We start from the raw sequence: 17,789 nt of genomic DNA, 5'->3' as shown, positions 1-17,789 counted from the left end.
AAGTACCTATAAGTTAAGACTATTACTGAAAATATAATAAATTACATTACTACTAGTTAAAAAAAAAAATGTCATGAAAAAAATTACTAAACGACGGGAATTGAATTGGTAAGTAGAAAATTAGCAGTCTAAGGATTCTTTAACTTTCAGTTTAATGCTAGTATCAAATGTCATACTTTGAAGGGATTCTTAGCGTAATAAACTAGAACAGTTTAGACATTTCATTGTTAAAATAATTACCTTTACATTTTTATTTTACCTAATAATGACTTGCATTAAGTCACTTCCTATTAACCAATTAAATAAAAAGGAATTTGAAAATGGAGCAGGAATAAGATACCTGTATCTATCGATGTTAAAATGTACTTATGAATTTTATAATAAATTAAAAAAAGACAATACCGAAAGAGCCGCATTACTGCCTATCTGTGACGTCATTATGCTAGTTTCACACAAGGACAGAACAGTGAGACATTGCAATAGGACAGTGCAGTAATGTTACAGTTTCAACGTACAACACCTAGACAGAATGAGCGTTTTCAAATAACCTGCACTGTCCTAATGTATTTACGACTCTGCCCCGCGTATAAACTAGCAATAACTTCAGTTGTAGTGAGAACGAGTGCATACTATTAAGGTGCTTGGCGACAGTGCGTGCGCGTGGCGGTGTAAGCTCATTCGAGGCACAACAAAATCTGTATATATATTATATGCTTACTCTATATTGGCGAATGCGGCTCAATCGTGTCACTGGGCAGGAATCCGCACCTGACACACAAAGAGCATTCTCTTGAAACACACTTGTACTCGAATGGGATTGCTAAATTCACCTCATTTTGCACTCCATAAAATAAATATTTACATACAATCCGCCTATAATAAGTCTCGTAGAATTTACTTCTGCCTAAAGATAGATCTATATTTTACATACCAAGATTAGTCGATTTTGAGTTAAAAATTTTTTTTTAATTGATACGCGTCTAAATTATATTAATATAAAAATATTTAAAAAATATACAATGTGCTACATTTAATGTGAATTATTTTATGTGAATTGTTGGGCACTAGAAGGAATTAGGTCAATACAATGTAGGAGTGGCACAGTTCTTGACAGAACACATTACGAGATTAACATCTTGGCTCGGGACCAATTCGATAAAGCCACAGAGCATTCGGTCGCATCGAGACGGAAAACATGCCAAATGTTTAACACAAGGGAGGATGTTTAATTCATTCATGAAGTTGTTGGTACATGTTTAAAACTCCTTTTTCACTAGCGAGACTTGTTATGCGCGACTGCTGTTTCTGGGTTACTATTGTACCACTAGCGTAGCCGCAACTATTATAGAAATAGCAATCGCGCGTCGCTATTATCGCGCAGCTAATCGTTTGGAGGAAAAGAGGTCTTAACGTACTTCAGATTACATTCAATCGTTTTAAGTTGGCGAGTATATAGTCGAATCATTTACCAGCGTCGAAACGAATGAAGCGCTCAAATAAGCGACCTATATAAACGGATTTGGGTCACTTATTTTATATATGCAGAGCGACGCAGTGTTTTTTATGTACATTTTTGCGATTTTGGTGACTACGTTAAATATTATTGTGTTTATTAGCTTTCTTTTAAAATATTTTAAAACTAATGTATAGTATAAATTAATTAAGCGCTATTTAAAATTACACCGTTGAATAAATATTGTAAACATTTTAGATTGCATAGTTTAGAATTTATAAATATAAAAAAATACGACAAGTCAGACCCTCCAATCTCCCAATTTAAACATTTGCATTTTAAATAATTTTTATTAACCTTTTTAAAGTTAAATAAAATTTAAAATAAATAAATTACCGTGTATTAAAACTATGGATTTATTGCCAGTGTCAATTTATTGTTTGTTATATTGTTATTGAAATTCAACAACTACATGCACGTAATGAAATAAAAAAAACAATGAAATTGAAATTGTAAAATTTTTAAGCGTCAATGAATTATATAGTTTTTAACAAAATTGCGCAGCGTGACAAAAATCTAACAATGCTAAGATATTTTTGTATTAAATTATTAGAATTAGGTTTATAAAAATAACAAAAAAAAATCTAGCGTAAAATAAAATATTTATGAGAATCTTAAATTCCTGTCAGTAAATACCAACACCAAGTTTAAGGAATAAGCATAGAGCGAGATATAGAATTGCCAGTTGTAAAAAATAGTGTATTCGAATTGATTATGTTTATTTACTTTAAAATATGACTGGATTTCAACTATCGAAACATTTATATGAAAAAAAAAAACAAATAAAAAGATAACAGATAAAGTATTTTAGTTTGATTTTAGCTATTGATCAAAATATTGTTTGTTATTTTTGCAAACTACGTTAGCAAAGGGTTACTATATACAAAAAGGCTATCTAGTCATTAATATTTTACCTGTGCCAAATAAAAGTAAATATAAGATATAAAAAGCATTATTACAAACCTATGAAGTGTTGCGACTTCAGTAAATGATTTATGTTTAATAAAATAGTGCAAAGAAATAAGCTATGTCTATTTGCAGTGTTGACTATAAACGCTTATGAATTCAAGACTTGAGCTGTCCGAAATTCATTCTAACTGGCAGTTACTGGCAGCTTTGATATAACACCATTAAATTAAAAATAAAATATGCTGCGGATTGTGCAAATTAAAGATTGCGTGTCGCAAACTATGTCCAACAAGAGGTAACTTTGCGGTCGCATGCTATTTGCAACAACATTACAAATGGCGTAAAAAACTGGCAACTCTGTCCCGCGGTGTGTTAATGCGTAATACATGAATGATCGAATAAACTAAGATATTTTCATATAAGATGGGGTAACGTACAATCTGTCTAGAGTCGAGGCGTGCTCAGCGTTCCGGGTAACCATTTCGCCTCCGTTCGGCCTAGAATAAGACACATTACTGCATATCTTGCGCACTCTTCTTTATGAACGGTGCCGTGAGCGCGCCGTTGCTATGGCAACGATGCACAAATAAACATGTAAATATTATATAATAATATATTTATTCATATAAACTACATAAAATACTTATATACAACATTTATATTGGGAAAAACGAAAATGATTTGAGATGATTAAGCGAGGTAGGTTGATCTCTTTAGTTAAGGATAGTTTTCAAATTTTAGTCAACAAACACGTATAGTGGTAAAATGGCGTTGTTGTTTCTGAACTTACTTGCGCTTGGCGTGAAGCATTTCCATGAGGAGTGTTTGCGTGGGCGCTTGTCCGGCGCAATGTCTCTGGTACAGATGTTCTTCCCCTCGGGCAGCTAGAGCGTGAATCTCCGGGACCAGGGTCACCAATTTACTAAATTTGTCCTGCGAATTGAAAACACACCGTCTCTAACTAAGGAGTTACTTGCATAACCCTAGATACTAAAGCGCGACCAGCTACCATTGGTATGGAGTCATAAGTTCTATTGCGGTTGCCGCGACTGATATGCAAAATGGCAACCGCGTACTAACTGGCAGTATACTAACAGATCAATCTACATACAAAAGTTAGTACAGAAACAGTAAGTACTTTATGCTCTGTTGCTAAGTCCCTACAACTGTTTTGGTTGTAGTTTGAATTGAACTCAGAATATGGTTTATCATAAAATTATAATATTTTGAATCCAAGATACAAAACCATTTTTATGCGTACAATATCAATAAATTTGTATTAAGTGGAGCATTCATTTACTATTATGACTTATTCATACTGAATAGAAAAATAGAGGCAATAACATAGTCAAAGTTGACCCAATAAATGACATAGACAAAGAACTGTAAAGTGAACGGTAACGTGAAAAATGTTGAAAGGAGTCAATCGACAATATCGACTAGATGCAATAGAAAAATTTCGTCTGTGGTTAAATGTCATTTCGATATAGATACTAATCAGTCTGTCTGTCAAACTAGACGTCTATTGTGATGGAAATACGGCCAGACCTCGTTTCGCGGCTCGTGCAATATCTTTAAACTCTACATAATGGGGCATTGTCCATTTTGCATTCATAAAATTTTAGCAGAAACAAATGTATTTGTCTTTTGTTTACTTGTAAAGACTATTTTACTTTTATAATATTTTTTTGGTATAGGTTGAGAATATATCACGCGCTTCTGACCATTCATAACCAAACCTGGCACACTAGTTTACCACAATATTATATAACATTACGACTGTAGTTTAATACTTTCTTTTCATCCTATTTTAGTTTAATGTCTAAGATGCATTGTTTTTCCTTCTAAATTTTTATAACTACGTAAGCATCTGCAATTTATACTCTATCCTTGATACTTTATTTATTTAAAATTGTGTGTGATTATGTACTTATAAGAATCTATTTGTACAGAGTCTAATTGTTAAATCTATTATTATCAAAGGCAGCATTGATAAATTGTAAATTTATTTGGATTTTATGTAAAAATTCGAAATGTAGAAACATTGAGTCTAATTAAACCATCAACTTTTATAAATTATTCCCCGTTTGTGAAAGAAAGACATTCCCGCAACCCAAATGTTGAAAAAAAAAAAATAACTTAGGTATTAATCGTACATTAAGTAATTGATGTTTTGGTGTTGGGGCGATAGTGTATATGAGACATTGGTACCTGTATCGAGGGGTAACAGGTGAGCGTGTAATCAAGCAGCGCAGCCTGCACCGTCTGATACCCGTCGCGCACGCACTTAACGTTCACGATGCCCCTCACCTCTGAAACCCCAAAGTTACTCTTCAAAATAAATACAACGTCGTTAAACACAAATCACAAATGGCATCAACATATTGCAGAATATAAACAAAAAATTCGCAACATTGCCAATTAAACAACGATCGATACTAACCAGGGTTCAACAAGAGAAGAAATTTGACGCAAATATAATCTGGCACGTCGAACTTGAGCTCGGCTAATTTGTTCTGTAGGTCATTGAAGTGGTCAGCCAGCGCAGGCACACCTAGCAGACCCAAGCACAGAAGATCGAACTTCTGTCCGTTGTGGAGCGTGGTTTCATCGGGCAGGCCGTTATGCATCCGCTGGTGGAGGTGATCTAGGACCAACATGTCGGACCATGAATCTTGCAGTAGCTTCATCTGGTCATCGACCTGCAACAAATGACAACCGCATTGCTTAAGCAGCACAGCTGACCGACCACGTCTGTTGTTGGAGGGCTGAGTCTAATGCTGCCGAGTAACCGAGTGGCGCAACGCTTCACAATACACATTCGCACGCTACATATCCATATGCATACATATATGACATATTGCATAGTGTTAGGCATTAATTAGTACATAAAACAAAAATAAAGAATTGATATTACGTTACCCGGTTACTCGGTGTGCCTTTGAAATTTTCTGTTTCAACATAGAGACGCTGTCAGTACGTACTGTTTCGTCGTGTGATGTCAGAGCGGCGTGACGCAATCGGTCAATGGTGACAACAGAGTGTCTTCTTTATTAACGATCTAAATGTCTATCGATTATCGATCAATATTGGTGTGCGTTAAAGGTGTTATCTACGTTCGGGTGGTATCTGGCAGCGGTTGGCTGTTGGCGGACTCACAGTATAGCAGTGTGTATCCGTGACCCAGATACTGTCGAGTTGCATTAGAATACACGGGGCGGTGCGCGCGTTAAATTCGCCGTTTACGAAATGTTACAACTGAATTTTAGAGCTCGCTGGTTATTGCTACATCGCGCCGCTTACTCAACCGCTCGCCTGATCGAGATCGGATCCTCAAAATCTTATTACCGACCAATCTATCGGAATGATCTTAATGTTGCTATTACATTGAGTTACGACGACAGCGAGGATTCCGTCCACTCTGATGCGAGCGTCTCGCGCCAATCCCGATAATAGTTTATGTAATGCATTTAGTTCATCTTGTTACATTATCTCCCAAATTCTTTAAAAAAAATAAAGTTATGCATTTTACACGCAATTTATACTATTATACATTTTTTTATTAGTCTCTTTATAAAAGTACAAGATGTTTTCAAATATTCATACTGAAAGGTGCTCTATTGTGGATATTTTAATTTGAATGTAGAAATGTCAGTTTATCCTTGTAACATTGACATGCGTGCGTGAGGGACGGCAATGATCGTTCCCTTGCGCGGGCATCTTGGCCCGATACCGGCTCAGGATGTGGGTCAAAGTCGCGCTGTCATTCCGCCGCCGCCGCCGCCATCGCCGCATTATATACGATCATATGTACGGTTTCCAACAGAGAAAGAGGACACGCATTAAAACCTAATTTACACCACAGACTTTCAAATATATAACAACATCTTAAGATTTATTTAAATGTACATTAACTGATTTCAAACAACGTAAATAAAACGTTCGAAAGACGTACGCTCTATCAATCGACGTAACATTTTGAAAAGGTCAATTTCAATTCGAGATACCTTTTGTTCGTAATAAACAATGCTGAAGGAAATGTCAAATAAACCGTATCCGCAATCGATAGCCCGCGGTACAGCGGAGTGCAAGTACTAAGTACTGTCATTTAGTATAATCTAATAAAACGGATCTTATATATACAGCGGGCCTTTATTAAAATGCGTATTCTTTAAGGCTGAAAGTTGGGCGTTACGTAACTTTGAATGTAGACCGTTCGTAATTGGTACAGTCGAAATGTGGTATATGTTTTATATTATGTAGAGCGTTAAATTGACCAACTGGCTTATTGTCATTATTAGCTGTGTCGAAACTGGCGCTTGGCGAGTGTCTAGACCACAGACAGAGATAAGCAGTAAGCGGGAGGCGTGACACTTTTATTTGAATGACTATTTAAATTTACAAGTAGGGACGCTATATTTATTTTATTATATTTATTTATTATACAAAGGCATTTTATGAAAATAAGGATTAATACTGTTCAACGCAAATAACATGCTATCTGTTTAACGTTACCTTTGAAAAGCTCTTTATCCATAATTATTTTCAATTTAATGCGAGGGCTAGGAGGCGGTATAAACGTATGTTTGTAGTGTAGTGGGTCGTATGCGGCATGCCGTATAATAAACACAATGTGTGAAGCGTGCGATGCGGTACGGCAGCGTCATCGACCGCTCAAGTTCATCGTGGCGTTATGCGGCTAATCGTAATCGTCGTTACGTAAGAGAAAGCGAAGAAAGGCCGCGCGCGCCTAGTTACGTAGCGGTTACCGCCGGTTGCGCGGTAAAAAGTGCTTTCTCGCGGCAAGTCGGCCACGGCCACTGTGTCAAGTGCGCGACGAAAGTGCAGCGTTGCCGTCCCGCGACCTACCGTTACATCACATCCGTCTGGAGAAAGCGGGGGTCGACAACACCACGCCGGGACGGAACCGTTCCCTTCTTCTTTCTCGCCTCTTTCAATCGTTTATTTATTTTAACTAAACTTTGGACAGTTATATTTGGGAAATAGCTTCCGTACACTTACGTTCACGTAAATTTTATGTACGATAGTTGTTCTAATTCCGAGAATAGGTCGTAAACAAGGCGCCTCATTTAGCGTAAATGAAAATTGTTAGTCGTTGGCGGAGGCTGGCTGCCGAAGCGAGACGAGGCGAGGTTCGGAGCGGCAACGGCGCACGGCCACGTGATCGCGCGCCTCTTGCGTAAGCGTACGAGTGCCACTGCTCCTCGCTCACTCTTGCCCTATTGGCTCTAACACACTCTCAGCACCACCGAATATTTCTGGCTTTTTAACACCGTAGTTTGAGAGGGCAACTGATTGCTAATGTAAGATCTATTATTTTTTGTTTTATAAAATAGGAAAAATCTGCTCACGAATCTAAGGGATGGCGCTATTAATGAATCAGCCTATACGTAATACATTATCAAGTGATGGTAGCATAGTTTAACGCATGGTGTGGAGGTGGAAAATAGCGAAGGCGACGAATAGAGGCGCGCTTGTCGTGGGAACTTGACCCAGTTGCGAGCCGCGGTGTATCGATTGCGCGCGGCCCGCGGTCCGCGTCCCCGATGCGTCACACGCTCTGCCTCACACGAGCATATCGTGCCATACTCTGCCATAATCTTCCAACATTCGCAAAGCCTTAGAAGTGAAACAAATTAAAACATCGCATAGCTTCGCAATGCGAATACGCAAGCGTTGGTGTACACCTGGATAGGGTTCGGGATCTGAGGATGGGAAAGTCATACTTATCTGGAAATTCACCTTTAAATACTTAAAGAACACGGTGTTCCTCGCCCAGTCGACCTGCGAGAAGAGGTTCTGGTCGAGCACTTTGCACATTAATTCGAAGAGATCGACCTCGCACTGGTTGTAGGTTTGGCTCTGCAAGAGTCCGAATAGCGAGTTCTGCCATTCGCGGTCATCGATGGTCTGGACAAACTCCCGGATCATGGGCGAGACGCGCAGCGTATCGGTGCTGGTGGGCTCGGTGCTGGAGGGCGTGGCTGCGGCAGTGGCGGGCGCGTCGAACGCGAATGCATCGGGCGAGGCCGAGTGCGGCGAGTGCGCCTCCCACTTGTCGTGTGAGGGCAGTGGCGGCGGCTGGGGCGGCTGCGGCGGCGCAGCCAGTAGCGCGGGCCCCGGTGACGACTCCGGAGAGGAGGTCAGCGACGACACTTGAGGGATCTGTATCTCCTGCTTGACGGGCACCGCGGCGTAGGGTGAACCGAAGCCGAGCACGAGGCCGCCGTCACCGAGGGAGCCGCGCAGCGTCTGCACTGCGATTTGGCGCTGCCGCATCATCTGCAGCTTACGGGCGCGGTCCCGTTTGTACATCGGACCGAACTTGTTGCGCCCGCCGCGCATACGGTCCGCGCGGACAGCTGCAACAAACAAACAACACGCATTGAATACAAAATTTGCACAATACAACAGAAAAATATATTAAGCAAGCTTGAAATAGCTGGTCTGGTTTCATAAAACAAATTATTGACATAATAAAATAAATTTTCACAGGACGGTTGTTAATTCACCTCAACTTTAAGTCTTGCGTGATTTACAACATAAGTTTAAAACTACTAACATAAGTTTTAAAATCCACAACTATTCATAACTCTTCAAGATGCTCTTCTTAACAAAATTAGCGAGGTGCTATCAACAAAATAGAACAAAATCGAAATAGAATAAAATATTTTAGATTTATAAAATTTCAGCATCCTTTGTGATCTTAAATTAATAAAAAAAACAAATTGTTACCCTAAGCTCTCTCTTTGCCAAAATAGTCAATATTGTTGTAATAGGTAAATTGTGTAATCGTAAGAAAGATATTTAAAATGGACTCGTAACTTAGTATGTAAAATAGTTTACCCAAATTTTCAACAGGTAAATGTTGGGAACACATAGTATTGATTGACATCATGACCTACATTGCCGGTTGCAGAAATAACTGACGTATAAAATAGTCCCGTGGACTGCGTTTATTTTTATAGCCTGGTCCCGATATGAAGATAGGTAATTCCAGTAAACTTCAGGACTTGAAAACATGGATGGATGGACATTGCTATCAAAAAAGTAAAGACGCGCATTTTTTTAGTTGGGGTCTTGTAGGTCATACTTGTGGGTGTGTACGGAAAATAAATCGTCTCAGAAATCCTATTTTTATTGGAACTACTATTTAACTATTGTTTTAATTATTTTACAAAAAATAGCCATCATTATTTGTCAGTTGCGCGCGATTATGACACAATAACGCCAGGTATAAGATAACTGGGGGCTTGTCTACTTCGTAGCAGCGTACGGCTACGCCAAGGTCGAAACAATTTTTTAAACAGAACCGTTCAACGTTTTACACATTCGCGTCTGTACAAATACTTCATATGGACTTACTATATGCTATACAGTAAAAAATAACACCTGTATATAGTACAATAATATTTCCATCTCTCTCGTTCGCTATATTAAAAGAGATATAAGAGTAATGTTCATATACATGTTTCGATAATTGAAATTCACAGTGAACATACTACATGGACAGAAATTCGCCTTTATAACGACAAAATTGCCAACGAATTCATGGTAATAATTTCCTTGATAATTTTGATAAGAATGATAAGTTGAAAAGATTTTATTTTTTTACTGGCATGAAATAAATATATTGACTACAAAATATTTTATCCCTTACTATCAAATTATGGCCACGATTTTAATTAGAATTAAGTTGTTTAAGATACATAAGTGTAGTTGCGTCCTATACTTAGATGCACACGTGTTACCTTTCAGTGCGAAACATTTCAATAGAGATTGTATAATGCAAGCGAAATTTAGGACACCGGCCCCATAATGCGCGAACTGTTCTTTATTATTGCTGGCTGAATTCCAAATATCAAGCCACACATTCTTAGCGATTTATGAACGTTCCGATTCTGAGGATAGAAGAGTATGTTACTCTAGTCACAACAGCGGTACAGCAAACTAGTCCCAGAATAATTCATCCACTTTACAACGTCAAAAACGCAAGTGATTTTAGTTACAAAGTTTTGAAGAAGGAGTTCCGAGTTAGCATAATAAAATAATAAAACTCTTCGATTAACTTTTTACATTTCAAAACTTACTTTTAGAAATTGTTAATGGTATTTATAAATTAAGCCAAGTTTTTTCTACAAACACCAAGATTTCTAACGATTAATTTAATATAGTTTAAAGTTAGAATAAACTAAATTGACTCAATAAATTTACATGAATTTAGTTGAAGTACAAACAGATACTTATAATAACAAACTTGATCAAACTTTGGTCATTGAAATAATTGAATTTCCATTAAACTATGAAGACTGAAGTCTAGAGGCTGCGGCATCGAATTGCAGTCGATTTATATATTTTGTAAAATCATAAATAAAGTTTTGTTCTGCTTTTATGCTGTACTTTGTTATGTAAAATCAAAGCAATTTGTTTATTCTATTGGAATAGAGTGGTGAGATTATTATGTATGGTTGCCAACATAATATAAAAGTTTTCGATATAATTACACCCAACAAATGACGAATCAAAACGAAGCTACATTAATGGCCGGACTTCGTGTGACTGTTTTATTGATTAGTGCCTGAGTGGCTCATACGATCAAATTGGTCTTGGTCTTGGTTTTTATAATATTGAGAAAATATCGCTGCAATGATTTTATACAATTTTACTTCTTAGTTATGTTATAAATGCAAAAGTTTACAAGGATGAATGGATGTTTGTTTGTTGGTATCTCCGGAAAGGCTCAACGGATATTGATGAAATTTAGCATAGATGTAGAACATAGTCTGGAAAAGCACATAGGCCACTTATTAAACTTTTTTAATTCCGTCAGTCGCGGTTCAAAGCTCTCATAATGTTGACTTGATTATTATTTTAAATCAAATATGCCACGATGTTTTACTTTTCGAATTTATAGGTTTTAATACAGAAAAACTTTTTCTTTTATAAAGATAATTAGTTCTTCCGCAGTCGAGGTTCATTTGTCGTACAGTTCACGGACTGGCAATTAGCTTTTTGATGATTTTACGTGCGCTGTAAATGTTATTCTTTTGTGTTGGTTCTGTATTTAGAAACGATAACATTTTTGCTGTTTCATATTTTATTGTTCTATTCCAATAAATCATTGACATCGGTATCGACATCGATACTTAAGCTTTTTACAATCAACACTAGTTATATTTTTTTGGGTCCTATAAGCTGGTAATTGAATTATTTTATTTTTAAAAATTATAAACAGCAGAAAATATTTCAAAACTATTATGGGAATACTTTTTAGGGAAATGTTGTTAGTAATCTTAATACGTAAATGATAAGTATCCAATAGACGGATGATATAGTAAGTCGAACAAGGTTATCTCGCTTAAACTTTTTTATTTTATTTACACTCGTTTAAACATTCTTTGTCATCGTTGATATGATCGTGAAAACATATATTAGTTAATAATAAGGAATATTTAAATGATATTATAGACGTAACGAACAAAAATAATTGCAATATAGTAAAATTTAATTGCATATTTTGAAATATATATATTTAATATGTATAAAAATAAATAATAAATCACATATATGTATAAAATAAAAGTAAATGGCTATTGACACGTAGTATTCATTTTATTTATTCATGTAATATAAAATATGTCCCTAAATTATGTCGAATTCGAATTCGTATATCGAGTCTGATTTAGGTCATGTTATAATAACCAGAAAGTTGTGCAGCCGAGATAAAAACGATAAGTGGCCGACTGGTTATGTTAGGTGTTTAGCTTATCTTGCGAACGTCTAGGGGCGTCTTAACTTATCGAGACGGCATAAAGCTGTAAATAAATAACGCTTAAACCTGGAACGGAAGGGGCTTTCTCAGTGCGTTGCCGGCTCGGCCTACCCACGAGTTAAAAATAACAACCAGTTTTTATTGTAACAAGCGTGCCTCGGTGCGACAAGGACGCCGAATAGGGCTTGCCACAGGACGAAAGAGGGACGAATAGTGTAACGGATTTAAAGCATTGCTGTGTGCAATTCCACCAGCCTTGTATTGCAGCTTCGAAAGAATTCGTACAAACGGCGACGGATAAATATACCAGAATCATATTAGTCGGACATCCACTTGAATGTTGAGTCGAGATCGTGTCTCAAAATAATATTAACTGAAATATTAACACTTTCTTACTTTCAATGAATTATATCTTAATATCGAAATAAACATATATGTATAATAATTTAATCGGCAATTTAATTTCCAGAAATAATTACTATATTTTCAGCAATAAAACTATATTAAAAAAAAATCATAATAAAACATTAGAGTGACCGAAATATGAAAAGGACAAAAAGAATTAGTGTTATATTGTTACGGTTAACTGTGAAGTGAGTAACTGTTACACCAAAACAGGTCTCCAGGGTCGTCCCTTGACACAATTGAATGAACAGGTTTTAAAAAACTTATCGACCGGCGAGCATATTATGCAACAACACCACCGTTTAGAACAATATCTATAAAATACATTCCAATTGGAAAAAGTGTTCAAGAAAAAAAGACAGTTTTTTATTTTTAATGTACCTAGGTTTAGTGCATACGATGAAGTATGGATTTACTGAGTGTAGTAGTTTGTTAAGAGTGGCACCCTCGTACGGCGAAGGTCACAATTAGCTCGTAGAGATCTGGCGTAGCTGTCGATTGGTTACATTATTCTATTAGGAAACTAGTCCGTGGCTTGCGTCGCGGTCACAATGGGTGCCGTGCTTTGCTAGAATGTGCCCCGTGACATTTGGGGTCGTTTATTGAATCTCTATTATGATTCAACATAAACAATCTTTTTTACTCTAACATGCAAGCTTTGTTTTTTTTGTAAAATCAAAGTCGTATGGTTTCGTGCTTCTTAGAATAAAATACTTTTCTCCGGCTGTCGCTAATGACAATCAATTCGAGCCGGATACAATGACTAACACGAGTATAATTTATTTCATGACTAAGGCAGGCTACGTTTGGTATTGCCGCTTCATAATATGCAAGCTCCCCATTTTTTTTTGTTGTAGAACTTAATTAGCCATGTATGTTATATTTTCGAGATAGTATCACGTCAGTGTTGCTTCACGTAGCGTGAGAATCATGTAATTAATATACGAAGTAGGTGAATTGTTATGGAACAATCGTAACATTTTATTTCTAATGGAGGGGTAGAATCCAAATATGAATCGAGAACACTTCGAATGGTTTTAATCATCTAATGTTATTATAATGAGCACGCGATAGCAACCGATAATGCAGTAAACGAGGTCAGGCGTTTATTACACGACTAAACTAGATCAAGGTCAAGGTCATTTTTACAAATCAAAAAACACGTCTTGGCGACAAATAACCAACGAGCCGAAATAGATATACCGATGTGTGAGTTCACCTCGCATTCAGTTGCTATTTGTAGTCGTGGCCCAGTTGCCAGAGATGGGTCAAGGTCGGGCCCGCCTGCACGCCTGCCGCGGCCCCATTAAAACATAAGCCCTGAGGGAGTCGTATGCGCTAGGCGGTCACAAACTACGTGAAGAAAGCTTCCTGTGGCCACGGGGAAAACCTACGCTGTTGTTATTCAGTGCAGTAATCGTGTCGGCGAGATAAAAAATAGTGTGATGCCGAAAGGACGGGAAGAGGTGGGGATCGCTCCTTGTACCGACGAGTCGGTGAAACTTGGTCAAGGCTGCTGCCTCCCCCTCTCACATCCCCGGCGGGGCCGCGTTTCCCCCCGCCCCGTCGTCCCGCCCCCGCTCGACCTAGCAGTGAGCCGAGTGGCTCCGAAGTCCACCGAATGCAACCGAGGTGGCGCACGTACACAAGCGTACACAGCGGCATGATCGTTACACAACAGCCGAGATAAATCATCACCCGCGATGATCCACCGAACTGTGTCAAGATCTCATCCGAGCATTTAGAAGCGACAACATCGCACCTACCTCAACGACGCGACGTGACGCTACCGGCGCGTTTGCGACGCGACCTACATACGATTTCCTATGTGCAATTTGATTTAACGCAATTGTTGCAGTCGAAATTCCAATATGTTTTATAATAACCCAAAATGTATGTTGCTAGATAAATAGTTAATGCACGTTCAGTTTGCAGTAGAACTACATTTTAGGTATTGGAACCGGTTCGTCGCCTCGGGTCGTGTCTGAAACGTTTGTGCGCCCAAATCCTACCGAGATGACGGCGCCCCTAAAACTGTCGTAATAATAAGACAGGTAATACCTAAAAAATAGAAAGGCCCGGTGCGCGAGGCCGTTCTGTCGAAACACTCGATCCGGGTCAAGGCAGTGCGCCGAAATAGTCGAGCGGCGCGCGTTTTTATTGTGATCTAACATCTGTCGCGCCTTGCGGCCCTGCCGCTTCGTCACCGAACACGCATCCAAACAAATATAGGCACCTCACTGATGCTCCTCTACTCTACTACATCTCTTTTCAAAACATTCTTATTGACATCCACTTTATTTCGTGCGTAATCGAGACGGATTCCAATAAGAAAAAAAAAACAATCATACTCGTCCACAGACTGGGGGAGACCACATCCTTAGTAGCCCCGTTGCGACATTCGATTCTTAACGACTTTTTTACAAGTAATCGGCGATATACAGAACTGTTTGTAATTGAGAATCATGACGCTATTACAGTTTGCTCGCTAATTCTGGCTCGGAGAAAACTATAGTTTTAAAATGTATGACACGATGCGCTTGTAAGACGATGGCGTGTCGGTTGCGTAACATGGTCGCGCAACGCTGCCCGCGCTGGGAACAAATTAACCGGCGCGGGTGAGCTCCCCTTTGCCGACTTGATTTCCTTTAATGAATCTCATACAAATTTCCACTGATGTCAATTCTTATAAGTATGTTATTCTTATTTCTATGCTGTAAATTTGTTTGCTTCGCCTTCCATTACAATCCAGCTAAAGTAGCAAATGGTTTTTCAACATATAATCCTCATAATTCTGCGACTGTCAACTACTTAAAATGTACTTTCTGAACACGAATTACCAAATAAAACGAGTTGTACATAGTTCTAAATGTTAAGATACTTTAGACTCATGTTTGTGTGCGTTGTAAGCATAGCGTAGCGAATTCGGCACACGCAGACGTGAACGTGTAACGCGATACGTGCTCGGGTCATACATTTGGGTGGTGCATTGCGACAGGTTGAGAACGAAGCGTCTTGTGAAACGCCGCTTGCGTAGTCCAGCTCCCCACCGGCGACGTATAGCTGGCGAGGTGTTGAAACCGTGGTACACTCGGCTCGCACCCGCATCCACTTACCCTCCGACTTACGACTTGTACAGTCGAAGACGTTTATTTCCTATCCATTGCGATAAAGTGTAATTTGTCGTTCACTATGCAATTAGGTCGACTTGTCATGTATAAAAACACGCTAAAGAGACTGCAGTGACGCTTATATTGAAACATATTGTAGTCTCTGTTTTGTCATTAGGAATGAAAGGGATGACAATACGTACTTCAATTAAGTGTCACTGGAGTGAAGTTCTGCGGGTTACGATAACGAAATTCGGTTTTAAGCGGGTAACAAATTTCTTTGACTACATTGTCAAATGCCAATTGCTTTACAAAACTAACCAAAAATAATAATTCGTATAATTGTAGAACATCTTATGAAATTAAACTTGATGTTGATAATTGTTTCTTATCTCCGAAGTGATTACGTAAAAATGACTAGCAGATACACGTTACAAGAAGATTTAAGATTACAAATAATTTTTTCATAAAATAGCTCATTAATTGAGAAACGATATCCATGAATAGTTTTTCATAATTATTTACTCAATACAAATGTACTTTAAAATTAAAAAGTGAAACGGTTTGGGTATATTGGAACATTGAATGCCAACAGGTTTCTTATTACTGTGTCAGTGGTACGTCTGAGCTCGATTACACAATCCATGGGTGTATACACGTATAACCAACTTCGGTAAATGAATGGCAAAATGGGTCATTGAATCCAATACAAAAACAGGTTTAACAGCTATACATAAAAAATATTTTAAAAAAAAAAGGTTAACTAATTATATTTATTTACATAACTTGAGCATTTTGTCTCAAAACAAGTATGTGCTTAAATAATGATCAAATGCGCTAGTGAAAATTTAACATAAACTATTTGCGCAGCTAGACGTGCCAGTGGAAAGGGGTTTTTAATAATATAATTGGACAACGATGCCATACCGATTCTTTGTAAATGGGTTATAGAATAGAACATTTTACAAGGAAGAAGTGCGCGGTTTGTTGTTGGAATTGGACATCAGATGTTACACAAGCCGTGGACAGTCGCGATGTTATTGCAACCGACATTTGGGTCATCTGTTTGTGACAATTGTGCCATCCGATGTTACGCGATTACATTAATATTACTTTTAGATATCAAATTGTAAATATATATATTTTTTATGAAACAGACAATTTTTATCTCTAATATTCTCTCTTAAAGATAAAATAAATTATAAATGTTAATGTTGTTTTCAAATATCTACAATATTTTAAGTTAAAGTCGGCTGTAGTTAACTAAGATTTCACGGAACGTGTTTTGCGAGTTAAACGATATTATTTTTCTTAAAGTTTATTACTGATCTGAGAAAATGACCGACTGAAAAAATCTATTCGTAAACCACTTTGGGTTATAAGAAGTTTTAGTAGTTTAGTGCTTACTTAATTATAAACGTACGTAGGACCTTAATCCCGACGAATTTATTAATTTGACATTCTTAACCGTCAATTGTAAAAAATATCCTTAATTTTAACGACCATTTCATTTGGCACATCAGAAACTTATTGATATGTATAAATAACTCACTTCACCCTTTTTATTTTGATAATATTAAATACATCTATGTACATATATTTAGTTATCTATGCGGTAGATGTTCGCTTTGGATCTGATTGTTGTAGAGATCGTTTCGTTGTGCAAACAATTCAATGTTAACGCTCGACCGCCGTCATCCTAAATTGCAAATAGCAACATTCAGATCAATTGGGTATTTCAATCCAGTAACGATACGCACAGGCAGCTCCCATTGATTGTCCTCATATACAATCATAGTGTACATAGATGATTATATATTTAACACAAAACAGGTACATTATATTTGTAATGTACCTAATTTTGATTATAATTAGAAATTAATTATTCAGAGATCGTTAGGATATAGATAAATAAGTAGATGCTATAATCTGTTAGTATATACAGGAGTTATTTATAAAACAGAGATGAGAAAAGGCCCATATAACGAATCGTTAGAGATGTTAATAACATGGCGTTAATTTAAATCTAACTCTTTTAATTAGTAAAAGACCTGACAAG

At 37.5% G+C, this 17,789-nt stretch overlaps 1 protein-coding gene across 6 annotated transcripts in view; it reads right to left on the bottom strand.

Annotated features, from left to right (window-relative positions):
- LOC106720011 (nuclear hormone receptor FTZ-F1) overlaps positions 1 to 17,789 on the bottom strand; it is a 75,798-nt gene that overhangs the window by 3,288 nt on the left and 54,721 nt on the right. For 2 of the 6 annotated variants that reach the window (XM_014514542.2, XM_014514541.2), the window contains 6 exons: positions 8,186 to 8,805; positions 4,866 to 5,124; positions 4,634 to 4,734; positions 3,213 to 3,355; positions 2,860 to 2,919; positions 719 to 768 (listed from right to left, as the gene is read on the bottom strand). In XM_014514542.2, coding sequence (XP_014370028.2) covers positions 720 to 768; positions 2,860 to 2,919; positions 3,213 to 3,355; positions 4,634 to 4,734; positions 4,866 to 5,124; positions 8,186 to 8,805 — 1,232 coding nt within the window. In that variant the 3' untranslated portion in view covers position 719. Of the gene's footprint in view, positions 1 to 718; positions 769 to 2,859; positions 2,920 to 3,208; positions 3,356 to 4,633; positions 4,735 to 4,865; positions 5,125 to 8,185; positions 8,806 to 17,789 lie in introns of those variants that run through there. The other 4 variants (XM_014514544.2, XM_014514543.2, XM_014514545.2 and 1 more) reach the window with 4 other exon arrangements.

The sequence above is a fragment of the Papilio machaon genome, chromosome Z, assembly GCF_912999745.1.
Source record: "Papilio machaon chromosome Z, ilPapMach1.1, whole genome shotgun sequence".
Classification (NCBI taxonomy): Eukaryota; Metazoa; Arthropoda; class Insecta; order Lepidoptera; family Papilionidae; genus Papilio; species Papilio machaon.
The sequence above is the reverse complement of the archived record's forward strand: the minus strand, read 5'-3'. Positions and strand labels throughout refer to the sequence as shown.